This window comes from Nematolebias whitei, chromosome 15 (assembly GCF_014905685.2).
Source record: "Nematolebias whitei isolate Nwh7 chromosome 15, NemWhi1, whole genome shotgun sequence".
In the NCBI taxonomy this organism is placed as follows: domain Eukaryota; kingdom Metazoa; phylum Chordata; class Actinopteri; order Cyprinodontiformes; family Rivulidae; genus Nematolebias; species Nematolebias whitei.
In genome coordinates this window covers 14376666-14394484 of record NC_056512.1, presented here as the reverse complement: position 1 = coordinate 14394484, position 17819 = coordinate 14376666, and the positions used below count along the sequence as shown (strand labels likewise).

The 17819-nt window shown below is 41.3% G+C and overlaps 1 protein-coding gene across 1 annotated transcript; it reads left to right on the top strand.

Annotated features, from left to right (window-relative positions):
- Nucleotides 1-1868: 1868 nt before the first annotated feature.
- Nucleotides 1869-16872, top strand: LOC119422054 (homeobox protein Dlx3b). The gene is made up of 3 exons (XM_037689396.1): nucleotides 1869-2318; nucleotides 12011-12195; nucleotides 16436-16872. The coding sequence occupies exons 1-3, from the start codon at nucleotides 1991-1993 to the stop codon at nucleotides 16835-16837; spliced, it is 915 nt and encodes a 304-aa protein (XP_037545324.1). The 5' UTR covers nucleotides 1869-1990; the 3' UTR covers nucleotides 16838-16872.
- The last annotated feature ends 947 nt before the right edge of the window (nucleotides 16873-17819 follow it).

Sequence of the window (17819 nt, the reverse complement as noted above, 5' to 3'; positions counted from 1 at the left end):
ATCTCCTGCTGCAGCTCTGGCTCCATCTCCTGCTGCAGCTCTGGCTCTATCATCTGCTGCAGCTCTGGCTCTATCATCTGCTGCAGTTCTGGCCCCATCACCTGTTGCAGTTCTGGCCCCATCACTCACTGCTGCAGTTCTGGCCCCAGCACCCACTGCTGCAGCCCTGACTCCACCATCTGCTGCAGATCTGGACCCCGGCTCATCTGCTGAGGTCCTCGTCCCTGGTTCAGCTGAGGTCCTCGTCCCTGGTTCAGCTGAGGTCCTCACTCATTGTCCGCCCGACGTCCACCCTCCTGGCTCGTCAGCTGAGGTCCTCTCTCCTGGCCCGCCTGAAGTCGAACAATCAAGAGGAATAGTAGCAAAAAAAAAAACCCAGCTAGGATATAAGACGATGTAGAAAACTAAAAACAGAAACATGTCTGCATTGGGTTTTGCCAGGAACTTAACAGATGTTTAAAGTCACTTAGAGAGGTCAAGGTCGAGAGCTTCAGATGTTTTTACAAGATGTTCCAGGAAACAGGAGCGGAGTAGGAGAAGACCCTTTTGTCTAGTTCAGTCTTCCTTGAGAGAACACTGCAGGTAATGATGTCCTGAGAGCGCACGCTGTAGCTGCACTCACACAGAGACATGTAGGAGGAGATGTATGAAGGCAGCAGACCAAGAAGTGATTTAAAGATGAAAATGTACCAGTGAGAGAGTCTGTGTGAAGTTAATGATGACCAGTTAACCAGTTAATACTGGGTGCAGTGGTGGGTACAATAGTTAAAGCCAGTTATGAATCTTAGCGCACTGTGATAAGCAGCATCCAACATCTGCAGGGTTCTTGTAGGAGCGTCCATGTAAATAATGTCACCGTAGTACACGAGTTTACAAAGTGTTTCCTAGCATTCAGAGTTAGACAGGATTTATTTCTGAAAAAGAAACCCAGTTTAACTTTTAATTTCTTTAAAAAGTTTTCAACGAGGCTTAAAAGAGAGATGTGAATCGACCAAAATACCCAAATATTTATAAGAATCAAAAACTCAATAGGAACACCATTTGAAGATAAAATAGAAGAAAGGACTGATGGTACCGAGTTCCTGTTTGAAAATAACTCCCCTTTGGTTTTATCAGCATTTGGCACAAGACGGAACAGATCTGACTGGATGATGTTGCATGTAGACTGTAAAAGCTGAAACACTTAGTAACTGTTCCAGCTGACAATAAACAACTGTGTCGTCAGCACAGAAATGAAAGGATGCATCAGGAATGACCTGACCTACATTACTTATTTATTATTTTACCTATGTAATAAATGCATTTATTCATTTATTACATAAATAAGCGTTTGTTTATGTAATGATAATATTTGTGGCATGTTCAGTCCCTGAGCTGTTGGTGTTCAGTAACTGTGGACGCCTGAACAGTTTAGTTAGATAACTCAGGGATAAGGGTTATGAAAATTGTAAAGAATGTATGTTCTTTGGGTACTAAGTTCGAGGTACAGAACACTTTCCTTTATTTGTATGTGGCCCCCTGAAAGAGCCTTGGACACCTCTGTTCCACCACTTGCTAAAAGTCTGACTTATGACACTGCCTTTCAAGGAATGTGAGGCCTTTGAGTTTTAATGTGTTTTATAAAGGTTTTGGTAAAATAAATAAGAAACGGGACAAAAGCCTTGCTAATGTTGATGATCCAAGGGAGGTTCAGTGGAAGTTTGTGCGGGGAGCAGGCAGCCAGACAGGCGACACTCAGCGCTCTGTTGGCTCCAGGGCAGAGAAGCAGCGAACAGGAGAGCCAATGAGAAGGAGACATGTACCCCTCTCTGTCCTGCCTGGCTCGGCTCAGCTCGGCGCGCCCTGTAATTAGGAGCTCTGCTGGGTTGGGCGCCGCCCGCTGCCGTGGACAGCCTGACTGCTGCTGCGTCAGGGGAGTCTGGGAACTCCGGCTGCAGTCTGCGCAAAGACCGTGGCGCAAACAGGATCCACAGAAGAACCAAACAAGATCATGAACGGCCAGCTGCCACGCGCCTTCGAGGAGAAGAAGCCGGTCCTTCCCGCAGCAGCTGGGAGTTCTAAGGATCCCCCCACCTTGCTGGAGTCCTCCTCCCCCCATGACCCGGCCTTCTACAGCGTGCTCCACGGCTCGCAGGACCTTTACGCGGCACAGCAGCCGTACCCGGCTCAGCACATGAACCCGTACGGGTACCACCACTACGGCCTGAATGGGATGGGCCCCAGCGGCCCCTACAAGGCAGACTACCCCCTCCCGCACGGTGCGATCAGGGAGCACGGAGCTTTCTGCAGAGAGGCGCAGACAGCGCGGCAGGACAGCGGTGAGTTAACAACGTTTCGATTACTATCTTTTAGATGAAGTTTGATCAGTTTATTAATAATACAGTGTAAAAATAAGCCAAACACCCAATAATAATCTCCATAAGCCACTGGATGCCCTGAGCCAACTTTACGCACGAGTTTTACGCGCGCGTAAATAATGTTTCTAGGTTTTATTTTTTATTATTATATTCTGACATCAAGTTTTACCCGAAAATTTACTACATTATTTTTAAGTGACTGCCAAAGTTCAGCCTGGGACAGACCTCAAGTAGGATCCTCAGATAATTTGGAGAAATTTATATTTAGAAATCATTTGTAATGTTATCCCAATAAAGGTCACAAAACATTAAAAAAACAAAACACACTACTGATAAACTGATTAACAGTAGTTGACATCGTAAGCCCACTGACCTTAAAAACACAAAAATGGCTATAATAAAATAATTTTACAAGTACTGAGATAACATTTGGTGAGCTGAGACTGATCCCCGAAGCATCAGTTCAGTTTATTTGTACAGAGCCGAGTCACAGCAGAAGTCATCTCAGGACACTGAATCTCACATCCTCTCACTGCACAGCTGCAGAAAGAAAAGCTTTGCAGAGAGTGGTGAAAGCTGCACAGAAGACACCAGTCAGTCTCCCCACCATCACAGACATCTACACCTCCAGATGCAGGAAGAGGGCCACCTGCATCATGAAGGACCCCACTCACCCAGCACACTCACTTTTTGCCCCATTCCCCTCAGGCAGGAGGTTGAGGAGCATTAAGAGTAGAACCACTAGACTGAGGAACAGCTTCTACCCTGAGGCTGTTAGACTCATGAATATCTAACCAGGAGAATCACTGTAATGACACTTTAATTGGAGATTTGACACTTCATCCATGCTGCTGTTATCTTGCCTTTATGCTGCTATATTCAAACCCATCTGTTCACTACAGACTCATTTTCAGGCTGCTGTTGTTACGCTGTATTGTTTTACATTATTAATGTTTAGCGTATATTATACATTTCTTAGCATACAGTTTGGCGTTCATTTAGCGTATGTCTTAGTTTATATCTTAGATCCTTATACTGTTTCTTTTTATACTGTATATTTTTGCTATTTTTGGGTGTAACGGGACTTTGAGTACAAAATTTCGTCCCATCTCATGTACCACATGATGTGAACGACTATAAACTTGAACTTGAACAGAAACATTCGTATATAAAAATAATAATTTAACATTATTTATCTGAGGAGCGGACTGCTCTGAGTTTAACTCCATCACAGAACTCTCATCTTGAGCAAGCATGAAGGCGACAGTGGAAAGGAAAAACTCCCTCATGAGGAAGAAACCTTTAGCAGAACCAGGCTCAGGACAAGCGGCCATCTTGTTTGACCGGCTGAGTTTGGTAAGAACAGATACACAATGGCAGGTCAACAATCATATGTTAAAATAGAAATAGTATCGAATGAAAACTATTCAATTTTAACAATCCATTTAAGGAAATGAGGTCAATTTTTCCTCTAGTAGTCTAAATCTATAGCAGCATAACAAGCCAACCCTAACTATAGGATTTATCAAAAAGGAAAGTCTTAAGCCCAGTCTTAAAACTGGACAATGTGTCAGCCTCATGGGCAGAAACTGGAAGTTGGTTCCACAAGAGAGGAGCCTGAGAACTGAAAGATCTTCCTCACATTCGGCTTTAGAAAACCCTAGGAACCGCAAGTAAGCCTGCAGAGTTATAACAGATTGAATAAAGCCTTTGTTTAAAATGTAGCTATTGCATATTTGGTGTCAACTCCCTGTTAGCAAAATATATCATGAACCGCTGGATATATTTAAATGAAACAACAACAAATTGATTATTGGAGTCAGTTCACTTCAATGTAGCCCAACTAATTTAGTTTAATAATAAAATCTTTACATTAACTGTGAGCTAGATGATAGAATGTTTAAGAAAATATCCTGTTAATTAAAAAAAATTTTTTTAATGTGGTTCAACTAGAACTTAAGTTAAAAAAAACATTGTGCTATACATAAAAATCGTGTACTCTGCTTAGTGTGAGCAGACTGTACAAAAACTTGTAACCATGGATACGTCTTGGTAAAGATGCAGTTGAAATCTCTTTGAAACAGTTGTTGATGCTTCAGTTGAGGAGTCAGAGTTTCATTAGGTCAGAGGTCACCAACAGTTAGCTTTGAAGGTCAACGTTATTCTGTTCAGTATCTGCACCCGTGATGTACAAAATAACATTATTAATGAGCTAGAACATCAGGAAGTGAGGCTGCAATGACTAAACATGATGTCGTGTCACAGTTTGTTTACACCGATATACGTTTTGATTCAAAATGCAGCATTTCGCTAAACAGGAAGTACGTTCCCCCCTTTTTTAAGCTTCAATGAAATATCCGACTCATGGTGTCAACTTTTTTAAGTAACTAACAACAAATTGAACATTAATGCAAGTCCAACAGTAAACAGAACCAACAGGGTCAACCCATCTGAACAAATAACCTGAAAAGTCCGTCCATTTCCAAGATTACCCAGAAGGCCCGGCGGCTCACATAGTCTTTTGCATTCAGGTCACTGGCATCAGAAGCATTTGTAATGTGGCGGGACACACTGACACACATAACATTTTTAATAAAGTAGATGCCATTTCCTGCATTACGGTGTATTTTAATGAGTTGTTTAACATCTACGTTTACCTCCATAAGTAAACACTTGATTCAATAACTGTTTTAGAGAGCAACAAGAAGTATCCTGACCAACAGTTCTCCTTGTGTGAATAGAGCACGCTCTGCTTCTCTCACACATCCTGACCTCCCCACCCCGGTCGGCATCTGCCGATACTAACATGGTGTTAAGCTAGCTGCGTGCAATACAGACATGCTAGCTAAGATGCTACAGTCGTAGTGCTCCACTTCTCTCACACAGATTAACCCACCCTCCACCCAACAACTGCCAGCACTAACGTAGCTGTCTCCCTCTCCTCCTCCTGCACCGTTTAGGACCGAGGACAAACACTGTATGTGGTGTGGTGAGTTGTTCCATCTTATATTAGAGATCTTATTGTTCCATATTTTCCCAACAGAGCACTTCACTCTCAGACTGCAGGTTTAATTGCGGTTCCTAGAGTTTCCAAAATCAGAATGAGAGGAAGATCTTTCAGTTCTCAGGCTCCTCTCTTGTGGAACCAACTTCCAGTTTCTGTCCATGAGACTGACACATTGTCCAGTTTTAAGAGAGGACATAATATTTTTTTTTTAGATAAATCCTATAGTTAGGGTTGGCTTCTTATGCTGCCATAAGCTTAGACTACTGGAGGACAAATTGACCTCATTTCCTTAAATGAATTGTTAAAATTGAATAGTTTTCATTTGATACTATTTCTCTTAACATATGATTCTTGACCTGCCATTGTGTATCTGTTCCTTCCAAACCCAGCTGGTTGAAGCAGATGTCTGCTAGTCCTGAGCTGGTTCAGCTAAAGGTTTCTTCCTCATGATGGAGTTTTTCCTTTCCACTCTCGCCTTCATGCTTGCTCAAGATGAGAGTTCTGTGATGGAGTTAAATTCAAAGCAGTCTGCTCCTCAGATAAATAATGTTCAATTATTATTTTCTGAATGTTTCTGTTCAGCGCCCTGAGACGACTTCTGTTTTGACTTGGCGCTTTATAAATAAACTGAATTGACGCGTGGCCATCTGCTTGGAGGGCGTTTAAAAGGACAGGAAGGAGAAACAAATAAACAAAGAATGTCAAGTCACTTTCTTTTGGAGGAAAGACAAAAAGACATGTTAAGATATAAATAATTACAAATACAAACGCATGCACTCATAATACTTACTACTACTACTTCTACTTGTAGGAGTGGTGCAGGGTGAACTGCAGAGGAAACGAACCTGACAGACTGGTGTTGTGTTTTTAGCATTCCATTTGGGAGTTGACTCCTGAAAATGGCTCCAGGTCACTTTGGCCCACAGCCATGGCACATCAGTTGTCCTGACACGTTCTCACGCCTTGGACTTTGAATCATCCATCGCCGAAGGTTCCTTATCACGCGAGGCCTGCTGCCCACACCCAAACAAACAAACAACAACGACCACACCAACAGAATCATTTTTAATTTGAAAACATGTTTGTTTCTCAAACATAAACCAACAGGTTTTACTTTAGTCAAAAAATGTATAAATAACAAAAATGGTCCAAAAAATATAATTTTCATTATTTTTTTGTTCATGGTCTTTTGTGTTTTCTGATTAAGTTGAATTATTTTTAGTGACCCTTGTGTTTGCTTTTGTTTCTGTGTCGTTATTCACTCCTTTTAAGAAAGAGGAGTGATCTAGAAACTTTCTGGAGAAACTTTGACAGACTGCCACGTGGCGGCCATTTTAAATTTTTGATTTTACAATACTAAGTGTTGGGTTTCAGCTACCATCATATCAAGTTTCAGCTCAATAGGGCAAAAAATAAAAAATAAATCAACGAGTAACAAACATTCAAGCTATTGGGACCATCTTGGATTTTTAAATTTGAATTCAGAATGTGCTGTGCATCACTGTCAGGTACCACCACAGCAAATTTTACCTCAATATCTTTTAAAATAGCTGAGTTATTGTATTTTTTTCCTTTTAACTAAGGTGGCCATTTTGGATTTAAAATTTGCACTAGGCATTATAACAGCTCTCTCTCAGCTACGACCACACCAAATTTCAGCTCAAAATCTCAAAGAATGACTGAATTATAGTCAAATTAGTGTTTTCTGATGTAGCTGTGGCAGCCATCTTGAACCAAAATGGCTCCAAACGTTAATCAGTGCCTCTAGGTCATGTGACCCCCCTGTGGTAGTTAGAGGCTGTGAAGAGTTCTGTCAGTGTTTTTCAATGAGAAAAATGTCAACTTTGTTGGCAAATTACATTGCCATGGTAACTCAAAATGCCATTTAAAGTAATAGTACACATCATGGTGATGAGCCGAATGTTTTCATATAACATTAGCGGGGGGACACTGCGGTTCGTGCCACATTAAAGTTGAAAGAAGATCAAGACTCTTTTCAGGTGGATAATCCAACAATGTTCATTCATTCATTCAACCTTTATTTAGACAGGTAAATCCCAATGAACCTCGAGGACTCATTTACAAGAGAGACCTGATTTCAACAAAGAATGATGACAACAATGGACAACAGCAACAACAATAAACAGTTATAAAAAGTCATACAATTTTTTTTTTTTTTTTTTTTTTTAACAAATAGGATGGCTAAGAAAGAAAAGTAAAGAGAAAAGTAACAAAAAACAGCTAGATTCTAAGGAGAATGTAAAAAACTAAAAACAGGAACATGTCTGCATTGGACCCTGCCAGGAGTCCAACAGATTCTTAAAGCCACTTAGAGAGGTCAAGGTCGAGAGCTTCAAATCTTTTTGTAAGGTATTCCAGGAAACGGGAGCGGAGTAGGAGAAGGCTCTTTTTCCTAGTTCAGTCCTCATTGAGGGAACACTGCAGGTAATAATGTCCCGAGAGCGCACGCTGTAGCTGCACTCACACAGAGACATGAAGGAGGAGATGTATGAAGGCAGCAGACCAAGAAGTGATTTAAAGATGAAAATATACCAGTGAGAGAGTCTGCGTGAAGATAATGATGTCCAGTTAACCAGTGAATACTGGGTGCAGTGGTGGGTACGATAATCACAGCCAGTTATGAATCTTAGTGCACCATGATAGACAGCATCCAACATCTGCAGGGTTCTTGTAGGAGCGTTCATGTAAATAATGTCACCGTAATCAATGGAGGGAAGGAAAGTCACAGATACAACGTGTTTTCTACCATTCAGGGTTAGACAGGATCTGTTTCTGAAAAAGAAACCCAGTTTAACTTTCAGTTTCTTTACCAAGTTTTCCACATGGAGCTTAAAAGAGAGATGTGAGTCGACCAAGATACCCAAATATTTATAGGATTCAACAAACTCAATGGGGACACCATTTGAGGATGAGATCAGAGGAAGAACTGCTGGGACCAACTTCCTATTTGAAAAAAGCATCCCTTTGGTTTTGTCGGCATTTAGGACAAGTTTGAGGTGGAACAAATCTGTCTGGATGATGTTGAATGCAGATTTCAAAAGCTGGAAAGCCTTAGCAACAGTTTTAGCTCGACAATAAACAACTGTGTCATCAGCATAGAAATGTATGGATGCATCAGGGATGTTTTTACCAACATTACGTATGTAGATTGTAAAGAGGGTGGCTCCTAAGACTGAGCCTTGTGGTACACCATTGTTGACTGTTAAATAACTGGAGGAAGTGCCATTATGTTGAACACATTGCCTCCGATCTGAGAGATAGTTAGAGAACCAACCAATGGTGTGTTCTGAGAAACCAATTTCTGAGAGTTTATGACACAAGATGTTATGATCCACAGTGTCAAAAGCTTTAGACAGGTCTAAGAAAAGTGCAGCACAATAATCCTTAGCATCCAGTGCTTCAACAACATCATTAAGAACCTTCAGTGAAGCAGTGGTTGTGCTGTGTTGTTTCCTGAAACCAGATTGATGTGGAGGTAAGATGTTAAATGAGTCCAGGTAATTTTTGATTTAAGAGTTTATCAGTTTTTCTAGAACCTTGGCTAAAATGCAGAGTTTAGAGATTGGTCGATAGTTGTTCAGTGAGGTGGGGTCTCCTCCCTTCAGCAAAGGAAGAACAAAGGCTGTTTTCCAAGTGTCTGGAATGGAGTTTTGTCTTATGGAGAGATTGAAGATGTGGGTCACAGGGACTGTGATGATATGAGCAGCCAGCCTTAAGAAATAAGGTGGAAGTTCATCTGGACCTGCAGATTTTTTAGGATCAAGATCTTTTAACAGTTTATTGACCTCACTGACTGAGAATGGAGAAAAAGAGAAGTTGTGATTAACTGAGGATTGACTTGTAGGAGGGATTTGATTTGTAGAAGTTTGGTTATTAAGTGAAATGGCTGATCTTCCATTAGTGACTGTGTCAAATAAAGAACTAGAAGCAACAAAATGTTTGTTGAAACAGTTCAGGATCTCGTGCTTATTTGACACAGGAACAGAGTTAATGAGAAGTTGTGATGGGAGGTCAGATGATTGGGGGTTGCCTGAGAGAGATGTGATGGTTTTCCAGAATCTGTTAGGGTCATTTAGATTTTTGGAGGTCTGAGATAAAAAAAATAGTTATGTTTTGCTGCTTTGACAGCAGTTGTACATTTATTCCTCATCTGTCGAAAACTCAACCAATCAGTCTCTGACTCAGATTTTCTCGCTGCAGCCCAAAGATGATCTCTCCTGTGCAGGAGGTCAGCTAGCTCAGGAGTAAACCAGTGGCTGTCTTGTCTCTTTATTCTGAACTGACGAAAGGTCATCTGGACAGTTTCTTTTTTTGCTGAGACATTTCATCCTTCATCCAAAGGACTTCTTCAATCGGATGAGCCACCAAACAAACTGATTCCCACAAACAGCTTACTCCATACGCTGGTGAAGATTCTCAGTCATCCAGGACGTAAATTCAAAAAAGTTCAAGATAAAAACGATTGGATTTTATTTGTAACAGAAGATGTTTTGTTTCTTATCCGAGAAGATTTCTCAATCGAGAAGCATACTCCATAGTGGAAAAAGATCCGTTTGCTGGCGCTAAGATAGCCTCTGGGGCCCGCCCTCTTCTCCATCAACTCCTTTGAGACAGCCGTAGTTCAAACCACCAAAGTTCATGCTCAATAATCCAGGTAGAAATCCAACAATGTTCAGTCAGGTAACCAAGACTATTTCTTTTTTTGTTGAGACGTTTCAGGCATTCGGGCCCCGGAGGGCATTTTATTACCAGCAAACTGTTTTTTCCACTATGGGAGTGAGCTGTTTGTGGGAATCATTTTGATTGTTGGCTCCTCAGATTGAAGAAGTCCTTTGGATGAAGGACAAAATGTCTCGGCAAAAAAAGAAATCGTCCAGATGACCTGACTGAATATTTTTGGCTTTCTACCTGGATTACTGAGCATGAACTTTGGTGGATAATAATAGGTGTCTGCCTTCAGGCAGTCCATCAACTCACCAAACTGCAAGAAAGACAATATTTTAATTGTGCATGAGTGCATGTGGGGGTGGCTGTTGGTGGGAAAACAGCTAAAATCCAAAATATTAAAAATCTGAAATGATTTTAGAAAGCCTGAAGAATGATCAGTACCACTTCAATAAATACTAGACAATTTTGCTTTTGAAAACAAATTTAAAATAAGATATAAGTGGCATTCCTCTAAATAATTAATATATTTTACAAGCTTGCATGCCAAAGTTTTAGACAGAAATCTTGCGCAACCTGTTAGTGCTCAGAGTATGTAATGGGGATGTATCTCAGCTATCACCACACCAAATTACAGGTACATCTAAAATTTTGAATATCGTGATAAATACACTTTGAGAAGACTGTGGTATAGAAAGGTGTCACATTTTAAACCGATCTAAAGGGAAGAAAGTGGAAATAATGTTATCTTTCAGATCACATAAAAAAGAACATGATTATGAAAGTATTAAATAATAATCTGTTAAACATTAGATGCATAGGTATCACATCAATTATATGTGAAGGGGACGTGTCCCCCTCACATTTAAAAAATATCCATTGAAACCCCTCCCCCCACACAGACACACACATTTGCCATGAAACATTAGTTCACCCAGCGCTGTTTCCATTCATGAACAAATCCATTCCATTTGATTAATAGGAGAAAACTCAAACCAGTAAAAGTCCACTCCAGGTTTTCCTGGTTACCTACAACAACTCACCACATGCAGTATTTCCCTGAGGTCACTTGGCTTAGCAGGGTGCTTACAGGAGAAGGAGTGGGGGACACTTCTATGTTGCATGCTAGCTTAACGCTATGTTAGTGCCAGCAGTTGCAGACCAGGGTGTGGGGTTAGGATGTGTGAGAGAAGCGGAGCGCCATGTCTGTAGCATCTTAGCTAGCACATCTGTGTAACGCACCACTAGCTTAGAGCTACGTTAGTGACAGCAGTTGTTGACGGCAGTTGTAGACTGGGGTGGGGGGGAGTTGGGATGCATTAGAGAAGCTGAGCATGCTCTATTCACACAAGGAGAGCTGTTGGTCAGGCTACTTCTTGTTGCTCTTTAAAATAGTTATTGAATCAAGTGTTTACATATGAAGGTAAACATGGATGTTTAACAACTCATTAAAATACACCAGAATGCAGGAAATTGCATCTACTTTATTCAAAATTTTCAGAGGGATGACCCCCCGCCCCCCAAAATTACAAATGCATCTGATGCCAATGATTAGACGCAACAGTAAAAGTACAAACGGTAAGTGTTAAAACTAACCTCCTGGGGTAAAGGATCTAAGGAACTGCTGCTTCTGTGACTGTCAAGCACTCAGGAGGTTCAGCCTCACCGGGCTGCTCGGGGACCTCTGGTGGAGCAGTGTATACAGGCTAGTCAATCTTTGCTGTAGCTCAGCTTGCATCTCCCTTTTGAATCTCTGTTTCCCTTCCCAGCTGTGAGAGAACCTAAAGCCAAATTGTTCAGTTAGCTGCTGAAGTTTCTTTGAAAGTTCAGGGTTGTGAAGGCTGTTTCTATTTTTGTACCACAAAATCTCGGCACGAACTTTCCTTCTCTTCTGAAAACATTTCATTTAATGAAGAGAGAGAAGTGTGACACACTTTGTTTGTTTCTCTGCTCCACACAGTGAAAGAGGAACCAGAAATGGAAGTTCGGTTGGTCAATGGGAAGCCTAAGAAGGTGCGCAAACCCAGGACCATCTATTCCAGCTATCAGTTGGCAGTTTTGCAGAGGAGGTTCCAGACAGCCCAGTATCTGGCCTTGCCGGAGCGGGCTGAACTGGCTGCCCAGTTGGGCCTCACACAGACCCAGGTGAGTCTGCAATGTGACCATCATGTGTTGTTTATTTGTGACAGAAGATAACTTTTGCAACAAGTTTCAGTTTAACCATCAGTTAGCAGAAGATGGAAATCTAAAAGGTCTGAAGACCGAAAACAATATGTTGGTTTTTAATCAAAAGGACGGTCCAGTCAACTTTGATGTTTATTTATTTGAGCTTTACTTAACCAGGTTAGTCAACTGAACAAATTCTCATTTTCACTAACAACCAAGAGGCAACAAAAACAGAAGGGGTCAGACAGCAGAAGGATAACATATAAACAACAGATAAGCAATCATCAGATTATACAAATCAAAGGTATGGATAACAATGAAATACCTAAAGCAATAAGAATGTAACAAAAACTGTGATCATAAAGATATTTGTTAATTGAACTTTTAAAAGATGAAAATGAGATTTAAAAAATGAGCTCAAGAGTCTGTTGAGAAATATTCCAATGTTTGCAACAGAAATTTAAAATAATAAATGTCCAAATGTGATGCATAGATTGATATAACTTCTGGAATGGTGCATTGAGCAATATGAACACAGAGGAGTAATGGATGTAGTATGTCCATCCATCCATCATCTTCCACTTATTCTGGAGTCGGGTTGAGGGCCAGCAACTTGAGCAGGGATGTTCAGACATCTCTTTCCACGGCCACCTCTTTCAGGTCTTCTGGGAGGACTCCAAGGTGTTCCCAGGCCAACAGAAAGACATAGTCTCTCCAGCATGTCCTGGGTCTTCCCTTGGGTCTCCTCCCAGTTGGACATGCCCGGGACACCTCCCTAGAGGCATCCTTACCAGATACCCAAACCACCTCAACTGGCTCTTTTCAATATGGAGGAGTAGTGGTTCTACTAGCTCCTGGATAACTGAACTGCGAAGGAAACATTTTAATCGTCTGTATCTGCGATCTTGTTCATTCTGTCACCCAGAGTTTGTGGCCCTAGATGACGGTACTTAGACCATCTTACATCATCTTACAGCTCAGCTCTCTCTTCACCCCAACAGACAGGCATGGAGTCCAAAATACTGCAGAAGCCCCAGAGATCAATCTGCCGATCTCACATTTCATACTTCCTTCACTCTTGGTCAAAATTCCAAGATACTTGAACTCCTCCACTTGAGGCAGAACCTCACCCCCAACACAGACAGAGCAATCCACCTTTTACCGGCTAAGGACCATGGCCTCAGATGTGGAGGGGCTGATTCTCATCCGAGCTGCTTCACTGCTTCTATGAACCGCTCCAGTGAGAGCTGATGATCACAACAAGATGACGCCAACAGGAGCACATCATCTGCAAACAGCAGAGATGGAACCTTGAGACCAACAAACCATGGAACCATCTGCTTCACAATAAATTAAATTTAATAAAATTTAATCCAGAATAGAATTCAAAATCTTACTTCTAACCTACAAAGATATCAACATCCTAGCCCCATCTTATATTAGAGATCTTATTGTTCCATATTTTCCTAACAGAGCACTTCGCTCTCAAACTGCAGGCTTACTTGTGGCTCCTGTAATGGTCAGCGGTCCCCCGCTGACCCCTCATCCGCACACACCTCTGCTCCTCATGCCATGTTTCTGTCCATCCTGCCATAATCCTGCCTTCATGCTCTGTGTTCTCCTGCCATAGTTTCTGCCCCTTATGCCATTGTTCCTGTTTCCCTACAGTGTTTTGCTTATCACCCATCTCTCATTGCTCACATCTGCTCCTGTCAGTCAACAGTTCACCACACCCCCTCAGAATAAGCACAGCAATCAGCCTTCATTCCATGCACCTGTTCAGCTCTCTATTTAAGCTCCATGCTCACTCTCTGTCCCTGCTGGACTATTGCACCTCTTATGGTCCCTGATAGTAACGCCTTTCATTGAATATTGATCCACAGCCTTGAACCCTCACCTGTTTTCTGACCCCTCGCCTTGCCCTCTCTGGATTTTTCTGCATATCTGACCACAGTAACGACCCTTGCTCTCCCTTGACTACTCTTTGTACTACGTTTTGGCTCTGGCTATCTACTCTCTGCTCCCCTGTCCTTGACCCCCGCTACGAGCATCGGGCCACGCTTCTGGATTTCACCTGCCACGTACAGACTGAGAAGGTTAGTGACTTTTACTATAGTCGCAGAATCCCCTCGTCCTCACCAAAGTCACTAACCTCTGTCTTTTTAAGACTGGACTCCCGCCTTGTACCCTGACTCCAGCAACCAGCAGCTTAATTAATAAAAACTGTTCTTGTGTTTGCACTCCTGTGTCTGGCTTATTAAGAATCCAAAAACCTGTTTCCTGACAGTTCCTAGAGTTTCCAAAAGCAAATGGGAGGAAGATCTTTCAGTTATCAGGCTCCTCTCTTGTGGAACCAACTTCCAGTTTCTGTCCATGAGGATGACACATTGTCCAGTTTTAAGACTGGACTTAAGACTTTCCTTTTTGATAAATCCTATAGTTAGTGTTGACTTGTTATGCTGCTATAGGCTGAGACTACTGGAGGACAAACTGACCTTATTTCCTTAAATTAATTGTTAAAATTGAATAGTTTTAATTTGATTCTATTTCTATCTTAACATGATTCTTGGCCTGTCATTGTGTATCTGTTCCTTCTTCCTGTTCCTACGACTTATTTGTCGATGTCTTCTTCTTTGTGTCACATAAAGACTGGCATGTATGAATCTTGGCTCTTATAAGTCCATGTTCTGTTTGCAGATCTCTTTCAAACTCTACTTAAAGAAACACAACTACTGTATGTTTCATGTTTAGACTTAGCCACATACGTCTACAGTTTTACTGAAAATGAAAACAACAATTATGATGGGAGTATGTGGGACTTAAAGCTTCACGTCACTGGGACTCTGGTCCCAAAAGTACAAAATTACAGTTTCTGTAAACTGATTCCTAAAAACAAGAGAAAGCAAAGACTCTTGGTCCAACATTATATTCCAAGTCAAAGAGGTATATATTTTTTCATCGTGTATTGCCAGTCATTGTTAGCCTGTTCGTTGTATGTAACAATTGCAAATATTTTAGTTTCTGAACACTCAATAGTTGTTTTATTTTCTTGCTTGCCCTCGGCGAAGACAGATGCTTCTTTCCTCCGCTCTGTCCCTGCTCCGCTCTTTGTCTTGTGAACCTTTTATGTCTATTTAGTTTTTCACTACCTCACACTGTATCGTGTTTGTGTGTCAAAGACACAGTGTGTGAGATTTTTTTTTAAAGCTCCTTCCTTTCCTCATGTGTTTCACTTGCCTTATCTAATGAATAAAAACGGAGTGCCTCTCAGAGGCTGCCGCCTCAGTCACTCCATCTACCCAAGTCTGTGTCTGTTTGTTTGTGGTTCTTCGGATGGGCTGTGCTGAAATGTAATTTCGTTGTGCTCTGTGCAATGACAATAAAGCTGATTCTGATTATCCAACTAAGGACAATCCATCCATTTATTTAATTAAAGTAAACTGGACGGTCTTTTCGACAGTTTGCTCGCTGTTATTTTGACAAATTAGTGTTGTTGTTTTGAAATGTGATGTAATGTGAATAACACACATCATACATTTCTGTCATTGTATTTTTACTGCAAGCTTTTTTTATTTATGTCTGAAATGTATGTGGGAGTTCTGACACATCAGCAGTTGTGCGCTCTCTGTGTAGAGCTGTCTGGAGACACTCCTGTGCGTAACGTGCGCTGTCTGCAGGGCACGCTGCTAAAGGTGTTGGATGAAGATGCTTCATCCCCGTGGGACATACCGTCCTCTGCTGGGCAGGAACTGGTACACCTGCTGCAGTTGTAATATCTGCTCCACAGACTGGGTCCGCCAGGCCAAGGGCAACGTCTGCTCTCGTTGTATTTTTAATTAATACCTTAATGAAAATTTTTATTAATAATCCACTTAAAACTGTCGAACTGATTTGCAATTTATTTGTGCTGTTTAATTATAGTTTTGAGATTTTTAATAAAACCGCAAGATGACTTTGGACTTTTAGAGGTAGAGACTTGAGTTACTGGATCCAAGCAAACAGTTTCCAGAACGCACCCTGTCAAAATAAGAGTTCTCGGATCTTGTTCAGGCAGGATCTGGCTCAAATTAAGCCCCGGTCAGGTATGACCTCCTTCCCAGATTCAAGTTCTGACTTCTGAAACAAATGGGATGCAACATAGCTTTTCATGATGGTCTTTGTCAGAATAATTTTAAAACAAACTAGAAGTTATCCTAATCTTTTGTGCTTTTCTTTCCAGGTCAAAATTTGGTTTCAGAACCGTCGCTCCAAGTTTAAAAAGCTCTACAAGAATGGAGAGTTTCCACTTGGGGAAATAGCATGTGAAGACAGCCCAGATGCCAGCGATTCTATGGCCTGCAACTCTCCCCCATCTCCAGCTGTGTGGGAGAACACGAGCAGCAATACCAGCAACACCAGCAGCGTCAGAAACACAAGCAGCATTAAGAACAATGCAGTACTGGATCCTGCCAGCAGGGAACAGGGTCTGTATCAGCCTCCAGTGGGGTCCTCGCCTGCTTACATGGACGAGTTTATGCACCAGAACTGGTACCAGCAGCAGCATTTAGGCTTACCACAGTCAGACCAGATGCACCACACAGCAGCTCCATCAGACACACAGAGTATGCGAGCCATCTATTGATCCAGGAAATTGGACTCTTGTTAAAAAATATATATTTCGGGATTGAGCCTTGTAAGTAAACATGGAGGATCCTTTTTTTCCTAACCAAATAATTTTGACTTTACTATGACTAAAAAAAACAACAACACATTTTTAAAACCCAAATAACAACTATAAAACCCATGGACTGAAAAGAAGTGTCCGCCTTGGTCACTTTTTCCACTGTTCAGAGTTGAACTCATATCATTGTGGATACAATGTGAATTAAAGTGTATTTTTCAGTGCTTACACTAATTTATGTAAGATTATCGACAATATTTTGATGTAAATTTTTATGAATTGAACATTTTCTTATTTATGCTTTAAAGTTGTTTCAATCTTTCCCATAAAGTTTATTCTGAAAATGACCTCAAATCTTGATTTTTTTTTTTCTACTTAAGTACAATATTACTGAAGTATCGTACAGATTCTTCAATATTTATTGCTCTCTTCACTGAAGATAAGTTGATTTTCAACCGGGGTTAAAAACAAATTTTATTATTATTGAATGAACCCATGGCTTTATGTCAACAACAAAAAAGAAACCGTCCAGATGACCTGACTGAACTTGGTTGTTTTTCTTTTTTTACCTGGATTATAGAGCATGAACTTTGATGTTTTGAACCACTTTGGCTATGGTTGCCTCAGGGGAGTCGACAGGGGAGAGGGCGGGCCCCAGAAACCATCTTATCACCATCAAATTGGTTGGTCGACAATGAGAGTGCACTGCTTGTGGGACTGAGTTTGTTTGTGGCTCCTTGGATTGAAGAAGTATTTTGGATGAAGGACGAAATATTTTAAAAAAACAAAAAAACAAAAACTGTCCAGATGACCTGACTGAACTTTGTTGGATTACAGCTTTTTGCTTCCAGCCTTTGGGTTAATCCAAGTTGACAGAGTAGACACGAAGACTGCACATGCACACACACACACACACACACACACACACACACTAAATAAATAA

What these genes read in the sequence shown, in the direction of transcription:
- LOC119422054 (XM_037689396.1), top strand. Translation starts at nt 1,991, where the DNA reads ATGAACGGCCAGCTGCCACGCGCCTTCGAGGAGAAGAAGCCGGTCCTT. An exon ending in GACAGCGCGGCAGGACAGCG is followed by an intron (nt 2,319 to 12,010) that starts GTGAGTTAACAA and finishes TGCTCCACACAG; the next exon opens with TGAAAGAGGAACCAGAAATG. An exon ending in TGGGCCTCACACAGACCCAG is followed by an intron (nt 12,196 to 16,435) that starts GTGAGTCTGCAA and finishes TTTTCTTTCCAG; the next exon opens with GTCAAAATTTGGTTTCAGAA.